This window comes from Solea solea, chromosome 15 (assembly GCF_958295425.1).
Source record: "Solea solea chromosome 15, fSolSol10.1, whole genome shotgun sequence".
NCBI lineage: Eukaryota > Metazoa > Chordata > Actinopteri > Pleuronectiformes > Soleidae > Solea > Solea solea.
Genome location: NC_081148.1, coordinates 17,259,477 through 17,275,803, shown reverse-complemented (window position 1 = coordinate 17,275,803; position 16,327 = coordinate 17,259,477). Strand labels below are relative to the sequence as shown.

Here is a 16,327-nt window from a genome sequence, read left to right as displayed (position 1 = left end):
CAGGTATTTTAAGACGCTAATAAACGCATGGTAATGTTCAACTCTGAAGGATTTGAATTTCAAACGACGCTTGCGAAAAAAGACATTTATGACAAGCAGCAGCATTATGAGGCATTATTTTTTGATAAATGTCCCTTTAAGCCCACATTCATAGGCAGTTTGTGAAAACATGGCAAATTGTAAGGAACAAAACAAAGGGCAGAGAAAGACAGTTAGGCCATTACTGCGTTTTCTCGAGTGTGTCCTCTTAAACATCAGAAACATGACTCTGCCTCTGTAAATTATATGACCACAATAACATTTTCAGGGAAAGGTGAAAATTACAGCAGGCACCCAATTACAAATGCTTTGATGAGAGCCTTTTCAAACTGACACTTAAATATGCAGTGGGACATTCAATCAAAACACTAGAGGTGGCACACACTCTTTCCCTGAGCTCATCTTGAGGAGGAAATATTAATTGCTATTGCCGCCTTCAGAATGAAGCAATTTGATCCCCTTTTAAAGGAACTGTATTCATTTCCATGCGCCATTTCTGGTTCACGTCCCACTGAGATCCAAACAAATAAGGGAAATGAAGTCCTCACGCGCTCCGCAGCAGTGCAGCGTCGGTCCTCCCGACACGCATACAACATGCAATCGAAGTCGACTCTGGAATCGCAGTCGAGGCCCCCGAAGCTTTCTGGACAATGACAAACAAATCCTTCAGGACCGTCCTCACACAGGCCACCGTTTCTGCAGGGGTTCGGCTGACAGGTGGCTTTCTTCTTCTCACAGGGTGGCCCTGTTAAACAGACAATACCACATTGCTGCACTTTCATCAGACTTCCGTAGACTACTGTGCAAGAGCTATTACACAATAACTGCTTAACTCTGTGATCCACAAAGCGGCTGAAAAAGAAAGGGAAACTGAACATGTATGAAATTGCTTTCAGGAACTTGTCCCTGAAAAACACTTATTATCCATGTAGGAAAAGGGTGAGTCACACACGGCATATGCTTGTACACAATTCAAGCACATGCTATATGCTTACAGTTTAACTAAAGGCAAGTGTACCATTGTACCAATGCCATCAGAATTCATCTTTGTACGATTGCTAGCACATCGTCAGCAACCGGCCTAACTTATCAGAAGTAAACAACGCTTCAATTATTTACCCACAGTCACAGCTTTTAAGATAATTGCCCTCTCATTTTGATTGTTCCCTCTTCTATACGCCAATTACGTTGGAAGCAATTCATGTCTTTAAGTCATTTTCCTCGCATCAGAGTACATAACAGTCAATATTTTGATGGTATCTCATGTGGCGCCAACAACCCATCACATTTTTTAATCTATTACACAGTGGATATTGAACCGAGGCTTGAGCGTCGTGCGGCTCTTCCAAGGACACATTGGTCATTCTGGCTTAGAACCAAGAAAACTCCATGTCTGTGTTTGATTTCCTCAAGACATGAGGCTTCAAAATGAAGCCTCATAAGGGGATACATTTTTTATCAGCTTTTTTTTTTATGGTTTTCTCTGAAAGCTGAAAACATGGAGATTAGTATGTTCCCTCTTTACATTTTTTCCTGCCTGGTCCCTCAGATGGAGAATCGCCTCCACCCCAAGATGTAGAGTGAGAGACTTAATGCGATGTGTGCCACTCTCATCCGTCTTAAAAGACGAGCGTTTCATAAAGCTTTCAGCGGATTTCCTTCTTCAAGGTTCCAGCACGTTAGAACGTGTAGAGACATGTTCCTTTAATTGAAGAGGTCAAACAAGTGATCACAGTAAGTTTTGATTTGTGAATACTGAATTGCGTAATGACAAAACATGCATATGTATGTATCCATGTACTGCTTGCTGTGTATAGCAAACCCCAGTACAAGGTATTTGAAATGTAAAATAAATCATAAATGATTTTAATGCAGATTTTGACTAAACTATGTCAGTCAGTGCTGTTACAAACAATATAAAGATTTCTTTGTCTTGAGAGAGGAGTGAAAGGAAGGAGAGAGAGTGAATCAGTGGCCTAAATCCTGCTCCAAACTAGTGGTCAGAAACCTAAATACATATTTAAATAATAGTAATATCTATACCTGTAACCTCAAAGAATTGAGTATCAACCAATAAAATATTGATGTATTTTTGTTTCTATATTTTCCTCACATTTTATGTATTAATGTAACTCATTCATTTAATTGAATCATTATTTAATTAATTCATCAACATATTTTCACAATGAGCACCTAAACCGGAGACGGTGTAATGCCACAGTGAAAGTGTATGCAAAGGATAAAATTAGACAGTATTCACTGCAGGTTCAAGGTGAAAAAAGAAAAAATCATGTTCCCTGGAGAGGGTTTTCATTTGTGTGTTCTTCACAAGGTGCCAACACATTTATCTTTCCGGCGACTCTTTCTTTGCATATTTTCCTTAATCCCCATGCTGATACAAGTGCTCATGTCCCAGAGGCCCCTCGTAGCCTCCTCTGTGGGCATCAATCTTACTGTGTACAACTTCAGGGCTTGCATTTGCCTCAACTCATTTTCTACCAGAAATTGACTTTTCAAAACTGGTTCAGTAAAAGTTACATCAGTACAAACTAATATATATTTAAAGAGGGAAATAAGGGAAAGAAAAAAACCTCTACCTGCTATGTATATTTATGGTGCGGATAATGACTGTAGCACTCAAGAGAGAATTTCCTAGCATGTAATCAATCTGGTTTAGATCATAATGCGTAACTATTTACTTTTATGATCATCTCTATTTGTGCTGGCATTCACCTCTCTCCTAGATCTCCATCTCCAACACCACTATTATTACAGCCAGTGTAATCTGCAGTAACCGCATACACATAAAGAAACAATTAAATAGTTTTCAAGGGCAACAACTGCATATGTATACTGTATTATGTAGTTGAAATTAACCTTACAAAATTGATAATGCCGTCAGAAACATTTCAAAAACAATTAACACCTAATACCAAGTGGAAATGGCCCCATAAAGATGGGAATACTTGGCAACAAATGCCCTGGAGGTGCAGCAGAGGCGAGTCAAATCAAAAGAAAATCTCATTTGAAACGTCCCATGAGTTTGGCTCATTATTCTGTGCGCATAGACTTTGGCCTGTGAGGGCAGCCAGCTCTGGAGCAGCCACTAACTTCCAGTTGATTAATGAGGCGACTGCAGCAGGGAGGTGGCGGAAGCACAAGCTCCACAGAACTCCCAAGAAGCGGATGGGACAGGAGGACCCCATGACTACGTGAAAGCACCCAGTGGAGTCTGCTTACTTGAGAGAGCGGCAACAAAACCATGGTAAATTAGATGAAAGCGTAAAGGCAGCGGATGTAATTCACAAATTTGTTGTATTATATGAATTATCCTTCTCGTTGTTACAATGCGTACCGTTTTATTTGGTTACAGTGGTCCAGCAACTTATTGGGCATTCAGTTTCTTTTTATGTTGTGTTTTTTTTCCAGCAGGGAATTCATTGTGTTTTATTAATAACACAGCAAAGTGTAAGCTTTTTTCAATGTAAATCAACTCATATAAGCTTTGTTGACTGTAGTATGTGTCCTTAATCGTGATTTATTCAATTCAGCATGCATTTGAAATGTGGGCAGTGAAGCAAAAAGCAAAGCAATATTGCCATTTTAGACACTCTTGTCTCTTTAGCTCAAAAGGTAAATAAGATATCTGAAATGTATTGTTAGCTCACTATAAAAAACACATGCTAGGTTATTCTGAATGGCCTTAATCTGCTCTTGTAAAAATGGATGCCAGCACTGGAAGTAACCTTGAAACCGCATCTCCAAAATAATAAGCTTGAGAGCATGGGCTGGACTTGAAAAGGCAAAGCTATGACACTTCTAGTATGCTGCCAGGACAAACTGTTCTCTAAACAAAAAAATGAATCAGCGCAAGGAGCCACCTGCAGTTTTATGCTCCAAGAGTTCATTGCAGGCTTGTTTTTTTTTTTTTTTTTTTTTTTACAGCAGACAGTCATATCCGGGGCAGCCTGAGGATTATCCAGGTCTTGTAACCCATTTGTAAGTAAAACAATCATTAACCTAAATCTATGTTACTGGGACTTATTACCTCCTGTAAATATTGGGCGAAGCCATAATGTCTCCATAACAATTTACCAGATCAGAAATGAATATGCAGCGTGTGATAAAGAGCAAAGTCCAGTTGCAACTCAATCCAGGTCCTCGTTTTGGACAACGATGAACTGGATGAAAGAGAGTCTACACAGACACAGAGCAAAGAATGAGAAAAGTAGAAATGCCGTAGAAAAGAGGAAAATGCAACTCCAAAATCTGGCACAGGAGACTAGAGGTGGTGTCTAAGCTTTCACTCGGGAGCTATGATGTTACAGCTGAACCTGTTTGGAATAATAAGTACGAGTTAAAGCTGTAGTGTCCGTGCATCTGTCCATCCATCCATCGTCTACATGCTTTATCCTCCACACGAGGGTCGCCCAAGCTGTAGTGTGTAACTTCATAAAAGGATTTCTGTTACAATAAGCCCACCAGCTCCACACGACTCTCACTATAGCCGTGTTTTGTTTACATGTTGCCCACTAACATCACCGCGCTGCACGCAGGCTGACAGGATTTACGTCACGACTGAAGCAAAGTAAAATGAAACCGGAGGACGGCAGTGACTGGTTGGATGGGTATGAAGCTAGAGTTGACCTTTCAGAAACCTTTGCAAGAAAAGTGGGGAACGTCTGATGTCACTACCCACCTCCTTGGCAGAAAACACAGAGAACCACCCACAGAAAGTTTCCTCCTAATCCTCAGAGTCCTGACTCGAGCAAACACACTGTGTACAGTACGTATGTGTATGTATGCTGCAGCAGCAGGTGAAGGTGTGTGTGCAAAAGCTCCGATCATGTCTGCTTTTACATCCAGCGGCTTGTTTCTGAGCTTTAGACTGTAACCGTGATGCTAGCAGTGTTTTTGGATGACAGAAAGTACATAGTGGAGCTTTAAGGGGGAATGCCACAAAATTATCCCTGCTTAAATGTTCCGTCCCCCCCAAAAGAAAAAGAAAATAAATCATACCTTGTAAAAACATGGAAGGAGTAGATGGGATAAAATCTACTAAACAAAAGATTTTAACAATTGTATAGAATTAGTTTGTGAATACTGTAAAATCACAGTGATAATGAATAAGTGTATTGTTCTTTGACAAGAACATTTTCATTTACTTTTAAAACAATAATACAAACGAAAATACATTTATGCATACATAATACATAGATATATTGTTCAACACAATCATGATTTATAGTTTTCTTCTTATTACGAAAAAAATAAAATGTATTTGTAACTATTCGTAGGTTTGGCTGTACCTTTTCCCCCCACAGGCTTACAAAGGTTGGCCACTATCAAACTCCTAAATTTTTTATAGGCCCTAGAGAAACAATAAACAATAAATTATAGTTTAAGTGATTGCTGTAAACCTCTGTTTTATCAACTGTGACATGCTCAGTTAGCCACCAGCTCAGCCCAGGCTTTTTACTGCCACTGCTTGTAACATGTGGTATTTGATTTGAAGTGGCTGCTTCAAACTTTATAAGGACAATATTAACATTGAGTGGGATCACGTTTAATAAACCCATAAGGAAATGCTTATCTTTTCATGATATATGGCTTTCGTAGCCTTTAGCTTTGACCTTTCCAAAGATAGTTGCCCCTTTGAGGCTCATGACACAATTCTACATTTGGAGGTGAGATGCAGCAAACTCCTTCTCCCTGCCTTTAGTGTTGTAGTGCATGAGGGGAATCAAAACAGCCTGATTTTGGCTATCAAAGCCTTTTAATGATGATTAAGAGCTACTTACCAGAGACTCCTGTGTCACAGACGCATTTGAAGGATGCAGACGACTCTCGAACGCATGTCCCATTTTCACAAATTCTGTCACAGTTGTCTTTCCCAACAATTTCTGAGCAGTTCACCCCTGAAAGAAACTCAAAGTCAATTGTCTATTGACACGTACATACAAAGCGAATAAAAGAAAGAAATGCCTGAACTGACATGCGAGTGCCTGCACTGCTCTATTTATGTGCTATTCATTTCAATTTCTAATGAAGGAATGAAGATGAAATGATCACTATAATTCTGCAGCAGCATCACGAAAGAACTCATTTGGAAAACAAGTCGTTTCAATATTAATTGTGTTTACATTATGTGTGAGTGTAAGGGAGTCTGGCAGATGAACATTTACTTGATGTGTCCGTTAAATGTTTCATTAAGAAGGCCGCTTCATTCAGTTTTAAAAGGGGTAACAGACAGAATAAAATAAATATACAAACATGGTTTCCCAGGGGAGAATAAATTGCAAACATAGCTTGGTATATCGAATGAAAAGTCATTCAAAAGTAACTTTACAACAAAGGTCAAAATATATAAAGTGATTAGGTTCCAAGTGAAATAAGTCACAGGAGCTACAAATGGGATCAGGGGTTTTGTCCTTACCTGTAAAATGTGGAGGACAGAGGCATTTATATGTCCTCTGGTGTGGATGTGTGGATCCGTTGCTCAAACAGACTCCTTTGTTTTTACAGGGCTTGTCCAAGCAAGCGTCAAACTTTTCACAAAACCTCCCGGAGTAGTGGCGGTGGCATTGACAGTAATACGCACCTTCCCAGAGGTGCGTTTGACAAATGCCGTTCCCCGAACAAAGTCGAAGCAGAGGAGAATCCTGACAAAGCTGCATTTTCACAGATACATTGAGCCTCAAGCCAAACTTGCACAGCTGCGTATCTCCCTCATGCAGAGCGATGAAGTAATGATGACCGGGGACAAGCCACTTCGACTCAACTTGCACATTTTCATTTATATTGTGGTGGAAAAGGGACTGATCTGTCATCAGTCCATCTGTGGAGCAGCTTTCAAAATTGCGTTTTGACACATTGAGGAGTCTGATGCCGTATGACTTCAGTGATTCATCAGCAGACATCAGCAGGTTGTCTCCATGTTGCAGATGAAGTGGACATATCTGCGGAAAGCCGAGGAGCTCACCGCTCACTCCGTCTCTACCAGGAGACCCCCAACACTCAGACGCGTTTCTACAGATGTGTCCTTTGAGAGTCCAGTCCACCTGGACCGTGCGTTGCTTGAGGTGCCATTGAAGTGAAGCGTGGGGGTTGCAAACTGTTTGGCAGTGAATCATGTGGACAGCCACAAGGACGGCAATCAAGTGAAACAATGATGTCGACATGTTTCTTGTCGCTTAGAGTCTTTAGGCAAAAACAATCAGCTATTTTAGGACCCAACTCGAGTCATCTGGTACCTGGAGGAGGGACACTGTCGTAGTTCATGAGATGCTGTTTCACTTTGTCCACATGAGCAAAACCTGGAGAAAACAAGTGGTGATTAATGATGAACAAAAGGAAGCTGATTGCAACAATAATAATACCGTCCCATTTTATCAACACGAACAAGGTTATAATAGTTTGGGATTTTTCATTTTTCATTCATAACAGTTTGAATTAGTTTTTAGAGCAGGTTTGCTAGTTGTTGTTTTTTTTTTATTAATTTTAGTGATCGTTTTTTTGTAATATTTAACAGTTTTGGCATGTGCAAGATTGAAAAAAAAAAAAAGTCATTATAAGTATTGTGTGTCATAAAAACCCAGCAAAATATGACGTTTTTAAAAATGTATTAGGATGAACAACCATCCCTGCATCAAATATAACATTCTACAAGAAAGTAGACTGAAGTGCAAAATGTGAACATAACATAAATAATAATAATAATCATAATAATACAATAACAACAACAATAATAATAATAATAAAACATTAGCAACATTTAAAAAAAACAATAAACCCCTTGACAAAAGGTTTGATTCACTTAGATGAACCAACTCAACCCAATTAACTACATAATGAATGTGATGTTTAACTTGCATTTCCTTATGTCCAACATTGTAAACAAATACTAATTGAAAACATTTTATTATGAATGAATGAAAAGGCCCTCTCAAATACATATACTTTCAAAAATGAAAAGAATAATTACACTTCATACACGCAGTATGAACCCCAAAGGATTATGTACGAAAATAATTCACAAAGATGAAAACTATGCACATTTTAGCTACAAATTTTGTTCATTTCTGTAAATGCACAATTCAGTTTCAGTTAGTTATAGGGTTTTTATTTTTATTTGAGTTAACGAAAATGTTTTTTATTAATTTTAGTTTCCGTTGACTATAATAGTCTTGATATAGAGCCCAGACTGCTATTACGGAGATTCTGCATCACTGTACTGTAACTCCCAGACTTGTAGTGCCAGCAACTTCAGCACAGCTATCACAGCCATGTGGAGTGCTGCTGACCCCCAACTTTGTCACAGCCGCCTCAGCCTCCCTGAGGTTTCTATAGAGACTGACAATGTCAGATAAAATATTCTCTCTCCTGCCCGTGCCCCATTCCTCAGTGTCAGGCGGTGAGATGAGTTAAAGCAGACAGTGCTGTCTCTCTCCCTCAGGCCCTTTTCATACGTGTGCCCGAGATAAAACAACAAAGAAGAGAAGCCTCGCTGCAAGTGAAAAACTCTGCCCCTTGATCAGCTCACAAGGGCTGATATGAATAACTGTGGGGTGATAAGTAATAAAATGCTGAATATGGAACACCAATAACAATAGAAGGGGGAGTGATAAAGTGAATGAGATTGCATCTATTGTCAACGGGGCTGTGCGGGCACCCAGAGGACCTCATTTACGCGCGACGAGGTTGACTATTGTGTTTCGCGGAGCAAATCGGAAAGCTGTCACCTGATTTCTCAGGGAAGGAAAAAAAAAATCTATTAAAACTCAAATAAAGAGCACTAAATGTTTGATTGGTTTGTATATTCATATTTTGACAGGGTATTCGTTATCTGCCGCAGTGCACGATTAAAGACCTCTAATAACGTATCTATTTGTTTCCATTTAAAAGCGGTTTTAATCGATGTTTTTATATTAGGAACGAGTCCACTGGCTGTGTCTCACATGGAATTAGCCTCTTGTTATGACAAACCTGCCAAGGAAATTATACCCTCGGCTCTGCATGCCATTTTGATGCGTCTTGTTGAAATAGCGACAACTTTGCTGATTTTGTTTGCTGACATGCATCCCTCTTATCAGCTTCATGTTCTGCAGGCAGCAGTTTTTTTGTTGGTGAAAAAGCTCAAATGTACGCTCCCTGCTCTACGCCATAGAGAGAGTCTGCAAGGACCGTCAAACAAACACAGGGTCATGTTACTGACCAAGCGGAATCATCCAGTAGCCTTGCTCACTATGTTTACTTGTGCTGAGGACATGCCGCAACTGCACATTAATAAATTGTAAAACTCAGAACATCTAATAGCAAAAAAAAAACAACACTTGTTAATCAAGGTGGTGTTGATTCAACGTCACCTCTCCAGGTTTGCGACTCAAATGTAATTAAGTGAAAATGATGATTGTAAAAATAATTATAGTGTTCAAATAAAGAAGAAAAAAAAAACACACCTCCAGTGAGAGATTCATAACCACATTTGTACACATTTGCCATTTTAATGACATATCTTGTCGACTACTCACACTCTGTGTCTTCCGGATGTGTCAGAAAACAATAATTCCTTATCAGATATAAACTTTAAGACTCAAGTCAATGGTGTCGTCTTGATAGGCAGCAATAACAGTGAGTGACAGAATAACAACATGAAACTGAAACACAATTTAAATCGTAACAGATCAGGAATAACAACAATGCATCATCCATGGCCACTAAAATCTGACCTATAAGCAGTCCAAAACAATACACGTATAAATCAAACAGAAACAATAAATCATAAAAAAAAAAAAAAAGACTATATACCAGATCCAGATACCAGGTTCCGTGGCCAAGTCTTTGCTGACATCAGTTTCCTATCAAAAATGATGGAATTTAAGCAGGGAATCATGACTGATGTAGCTTACAGGAGCTGGCCACTGCATAATAGCATCACATTACTTCCTGTCTCAAAAAAAAGTTGGAGCAAAGAGGTAAAGACCATCTTATATCACCATGCATGTGACAGAAACCTGGCGACGTCACTAAGTAGTGAGTAGTAGCACGTCAATTTTACAGAGAAAACTGTGGCCAGGAAGAAGAAAAAAAAAAAAAACAGCAAATGCCTTGATAGTTTATCTTCCCCCAGATCTTCCACAGAAACTCGGCAACAATACATCAAGCACACAAACCTTCACAGTCTGCTCAATCCGGTTAATACATGTGATCTTATAACAACGTTTTCTGTTTGGCTTCAATTTAAAAGCAAGATTTCTACATGCAGCAGTGTGAACCATGAATGCAACTTATACTCTAAATCATTCTTCTGAATTATGTAAAGGTTCCAATTCCTTAAATTGGAATACCATTAAATACATAACAAGCCAATAGTTTCTTCTGGGATATCAAGACACCTTAAAGATACCGATCATTCAGGATTGAACTGTGAGCCATACACAGCAGTGGTTCATGTAATAAGGGCCTTTGGGTCACAAGCCAGGTCATGTGCATGTGGGAGGTCAACGGCCGTCTCCCTCAGCCTCCCGCTTCATGCATATCACGCAGGTGTGTGTGTGGAGGGTGTTGAGTGAAGATACAACCCATGATTACGTCAACGTATGAGCCCACGTCTCACTTGTCGTGTGTCTGACACAAAATAGACCATCAGTGGCTGACAGGTTTGAGTGATTGTTAAAAATTCTGATAAAAACAAAAATAAATAAATTCATTTTGTAAGCAATGAATCTTCTCGTCAAAGTCTGAAGTCTTCAGACCAATTTTCCAAATTTGTATCCGGTCAATTTAAGCTTTCACATCACCGGTGCAATTCTGCTGAGCAATATTTTTGTTTTCAGACTGAGGTCGATTTTTGCTTTAAGTTTGGAGTGCACATTATTGATGACATGACAATAGGATATATAAATTTGCAATTGCTCTATGCAATGTGTGAGAGACATTCTGCAGTACATACTAAATTGGTTAAATGGTGAAGTTTATGCTCCTGAACCAGAGTGTTGGCTGTGTCCAGGTATTTCCTGTCTTTTTTTCTTTTTATTCAGTAAAATGACTGAGGCTAAATGCTGATGCCGGTACTTATAATGTATTAATCACATTGCAAAGTTGCACTAAATGTGAATCGTGCGTGGAAATTCTACTCACAATGTCATGAATGCCATATTATGCCACAATTCACTTTACATTTATTATGTCACTCCACATTAGTCCTAAGCACTTCATATTTATTTTTATTTGTTTTATTGTTTTTTTATCATTCAGAATTTAATAACTCACATTTATTATAAGTCACTCCTACATTGGTCTTCAGCATTTTATATTGTTCTCATTTGTTTTTTACTTGAATGGGTGGGTGGGTGAATTGTGTGTGGGTTTGGGGAGGAAAGGTGAGAGTGTAATTTATGTAATTGTGAATTTGGGTGGAGAGGAACGGAGTGTAAATGTATGTGAATGTTTTGGCAGTTCTTTTAAAGGAGAGACACTGTCATTTCATTGTATGTGATACATGCAACAATAAATGTATTCAATTCAAGTTCATGGTGCTTGTTCGTGTCACCATCGATGTACTAACATATCTTCGTATATTCTGAAAAAAACAAACCAGTGATTAAAATACAACTACTTTAATCACTGTCTATCTTATAGAAAATTGATCAATACATTATGAATGCGATCAGCAGACAAATCAATACTTAAAAGAAAATAATTGGTTGCAAATTCTATTAACGTAAAAATATCCATTTCACATAACAGTGTGTGCCAAGTACAGTTTGAACATAAACTAGGCCACACTTGTCATCTAATCAGAGAAATCCAGTGGTGTTTTTTTTTCCACACAAGTAGCAAAGTTTGGCTCATTAAAGCGCTATTTGTGATGCACAGACAGTGATGAAGATGCTGGCTAGTGAGTGAGGTGCAATTGCTAGTTACAGGATAATAGCACTTGTGCAGGATGGAGAATGTACAGGTGTAATTTGGAGACAAACATGGCGGGGACAAATGGTGCCCGCCTACTTGTGTATGGTAATTTCTCATTATGAGCCGATTCAGAACTTCTCAGACGCCGACAGCTGCAGTGACGGAATGCGGTTGGTGTTGCGTCGTACGCTGTGCGGGTGTGCTGTGCTTTTGTTTGTGTGCTCAGCAGCAAAAAGAAAATCTCTCCACTGATAACTGCAGATGTGGTATAAGCAGCAGGGCTGCGAGGGTTTCAAAATGTATTCCAGTTGCTAATTACCTTCAAAAATGTAGTTAGTAACTTATCCAAGTACCACACTATTAAAGTAATGTATACAAATGCATATAAAGACAATCAGTTTTACTTCAGTATTTACAACAGAACAATGTGACCTTAGAAAATGAAGGGAGAAACAAAAATGTGTCCTCTTTTCAGTGTATTTTAATTGTAATCCCACTAATAATCCCCATTATATTTACTTCCCTTTGTATCTTAACCATGTAACCCCCGTTCCATGTATTCCTATACTCCCCAGGCCTGGTTATAAGGTTGAAGAATGCTTAGGCTCCAAACTAAAGTGCACAGAGCAAGTGGATCAAGGGTTTGTCACGAGTTTAGCAGTAGAAGAAAGAAACTGCTGTTAAAAGCACATAGATCAAAAGTGTTCTGTATTTTGTGTCCCAAGTAATCATGGAGGTGATTGATTATGCAATAAACCAATCAGAGCGATGTCTCCCAATGTATTTAAACAGGTTTATGTGCACCTCAAGGGTGGATTAGGTTAGCCAAGAAAGAAAGACAGAAAGACAGAAAGAAAGAAAGAGAGAAAGAAAGAAAGAAATACTTTGTACTTGTACTTTGTATGCAATCAGTTCATCTGTGTGTGTCACAGAGTGTATTCTTGCTGTGCCTCCACATGTCTATGTGGAGGTACTTTAAAGTGTGCCCTTGAAATAACAGTGAGAAACTGCATGTGATTCCAGACCAGATTTTTGTTGGTCAAAGGCACAATTGCTTTTTATTGCCTGGCCACTTGTCATTTTAAGACCAACACCCATGAGCACTCAGATTGGCCCAACAGGGGTGATGGACAGGAAAATAGTTTTTAAAGAGCAGTCCACAGAGAGGAAGGACTCACAACATTTTGTCAAGTTATTTCACCTAAAAAAAGCCTCAGTGCGAAGCAAAACACAGGAACAATAAATCAACTGACAAGAAGCTCATTTTTCTGTCCAGTCACCATTAAATGGTCTGATTTGGTAAAAGTTTCAAAGTGAGTTAGAACAGATAGAAGTCAAATTATATTATCATTAATTTGAGTACCGACATGTTTACTGATGATTTACAGAAAAGAAAAAAAAAAATTAGAACTAGTTCCATTCCAAAATGTGTTTTGATGAAACAAAAACCTTACCACAACTTGCACAGGCGATAAATCTGACATCCTGCTGCTTAGCTTTCAAATCCGTAAACTTCTGTTCATTATTCAGTGTTGTGCCATCAGCAGGATGCCACAGAAACAATACTGAGCCACTGATGTCACAGCAAAGCCACTGGAGGACTGATTAGCCAAACACCAGCAGGCTGCTGGCCACAGCCGCTGTCAGAGTGATCGCTTGTGCTTCCCGGGTGGCTATCTAAATCATCACTAATCAGTTATAACACTGATGAGCATCCGGGATCTGCAACCCTGAAAACCAACCCCACATCAATTTCCCCACTCTAAATGCAGTAATTGATGCCAATGACAAAACCAATTTCAACTCAAATTTTGATGACTGTTTTCCTAAACTGCAAGAATAATGGACAGAATGAAAGGAAAAGAAAATCACGTCAATCTGAATTATGTCCCAGATCACTTACAAGAGCATACAAGAGTTCCGTTTCCATTTTTCTGTGACTGTTCTTAGTTTGTTCTCCGTTACCTCAAGGAACATTTCAAGGAGTTGCAACTGCAGGGAGTCCACAATACCATAATACCCTGTGCAAGGTTAACTCAGGCCAGAGCCAGCAGCAGCACAGCTTCACCAGCAGGACTTCACTACTATGAATTTCTCATTTTTTTGTTTGACAAAATAAATTCAGTCACATCATTCTATGTAATAGTCGGAAATATTTCCCGTCCATTGTGCTCTGAAGGAGGAAAACATGAAGGGTAAGTAAGGCTGTGTGACTCTGTTTGGGGGCATTTCTGCAGTGCTTAGGTTCATACTGCAGTCTCAGCTGCATGGAATCCAAACAGCCCTATACAGTTGTAGCATGGCACAGCACGACTCTTTACGCTTTTACATTAGCGACAGTACCTGGTGCTTTTTTGGTACCTGCTCTGGCGAGGTTCCAAGCGAGCTGAGCCGATACTAAATGGGATGGATGTTACGCAGAGTGTAATCACTGGAAGAGTCACTGCCGAATTGTAGATCAGTTAAAAATACGTAAAAATCCCGAAAACATGCGTTAATCTCCAACATTTAGTAAGGGAATTTCTAAAATCTCAACATTTAACAGAGGAGTCTGGTGTATTTAGCAACAGCACTGCCGAAAGCCGGCGATCACGAGCCGAATCACAGCCCCTTCCCCTGTACTGTACTTTAATTCAGTGTCAGAAGAGAAGGCGCTCTTGTCATGCAGGAAGTACTGAACTTGTCTTTTTAATTCACTGATTCTAATGATTCTAATGATTCAGTACAACTGGAAACAACTGCTTTCTTTTCCCGTCACTAGTTTGTGCGTGTCGCGCGTAAAACCACATCACAACAGTTTCGTGAAGCCGTGGCATGAAGACTCTGTCCACGTTGAGGAGGTACTATAATAATGGAAAATGCACCAAACTGTATAGAGTTGTGCCGTGCCGTGCCGTGCCGTGCCGTGCCGTGCCGTGCTATGCCATGCCACAACTGTGCAGTGAAAAAAGCACCATTAGGGGTCCAGGTTAGCATGCGGTACATCTGCAGATCAGAACATTTGCTTTATGACTTTTTTCACAGAGAGGGCAAATCTGTAGGAATTAACAGATGAAATGGTGTTAAAAGAGTTTGCCTCACTAAAGTCAGAGAAATGCACCTTCTCCATAATCTCCTGATCTGAATCTGAAAACAGCTTTTACATTAAGTAAATTTCAGCATAAATGGAGCAAAGCAAACAGAGCCCCTCACTGCCTATATGTGATATCATGAACTGATGAGCACAAGAGAACCGCGCTACACAATCATAATTGTATGAGTTACCATTATTTAGATCAACCTGCCTTAACCGTTGCTTTCAAAATTATTCTACTTTGACGTACCACTAAAACACAATCAGATACAATAGAACAAAGCACATTCAGCAGAACTATGGTTAATATATTAGTACTATGGTATAATGCAGATATTTGTTTTCATTTTGTGAAATAAAAGAAAGCTGTGTCTATTTATTCCCTCTGTCAAGGAGGTGAAATTTCAAGTCCCATGTGTTTTGTTCGTTTGGTATTTCGGATGATATCTCAAAAAAGCTGTTATCAGATTTCAATTACATTTGGTAGAAGGTTTGGCCAAAAGCCAAGGAACAAGTGATTAGTTTTCTGGTGCCAATCCAGATCCAGATGCCTGATCCTTCTCTTTCGTTCTTCTTTTTGAAGTATCTAACACCGGGGGATCAATTTCTAGAACTTCCACGAGGATTTCTTAAATAAAAACAGCATGTATCTCTGTTCCTGTCAAACTGTTTGGATCCGTAATAAAGGCTGCAGCCTGTATTTTATTTGTTTTAAATATATACAAATGTGTGTTCCATGCCAGCCATAGTCAAACAAGTGTATATAATACTAATGAAAGGCTATCGGCTCTACATGACTCACTCTGTTTCTCAGTATAGCAGTCTTTTGTTTTCTTGTCTGCCGTGACACAGAGTGATTATACATCATGACTGATGGGTAGAATGTGGAAACACAACAGCTACACAAGTTAAGTGAGATGGCAGCAGACCTTGCGGTAAGGAATTATCCCGGTCCTCTGGAACATGAACGAGGCAGTGGGTTATCGAAAAAACAAACGTTGAACGAGAGCGCTTGGAACACGGACGCCGAGTCGTTCTTTCAATAAAGCTCTGCCGTTTCACCTGAGGCGTGGGGTAAGGCTAGGAGGGGAGCCACAGTCGCAGCGGTTTGGTGACTGAAGTTACACACTGGAGCTTTAATAATCATGTCACAAGGATAACGCGTGTTTTTTTTTCCCCAAAGGAGAAACTGTTGTGAGTACACTTTTGGCTTTTTGTCAGTTTGATAACGGTATTCTTCCCAAACCTACAGGTGTCCAAACCAAAACGAAATCACAAAACAAGAAGCTATGCACCCTTGTT

General features: G+C 39.4%; 1 protein-coding gene across 1 annotated transcript in view; it reads right to left on the bottom strand.

The window, feature by feature from the left end:
- The window catches only part of eys (eyes shut homolog), a 135,996-nt gene extending 128,671 nt beyond the window's left edge, over nt 1–7,325 (bottom strand). Inside the window, exons 1-3 of the mRNA XM_058651249.1 lie at nt 6,476–7,325; nt 5,841–5,957; nt 588–784 (exon numbers count right to left, since the gene is read on the bottom strand). Of these exons, the coding sequence (XP_058507232.1) occupies nt 588–784; nt 5,841–5,957; nt 6,476–7,220 (1,059 nt within the window). The 5' untranslated portion in view covers nt 7,221–7,325. The remainder of the gene's footprint in view (nt 1–587; nt 785–5,840; nt 5,958–6,475) is intronic.
- Nucleotides 7,326–16,327: the final 9,002 nt, after the last annotated feature.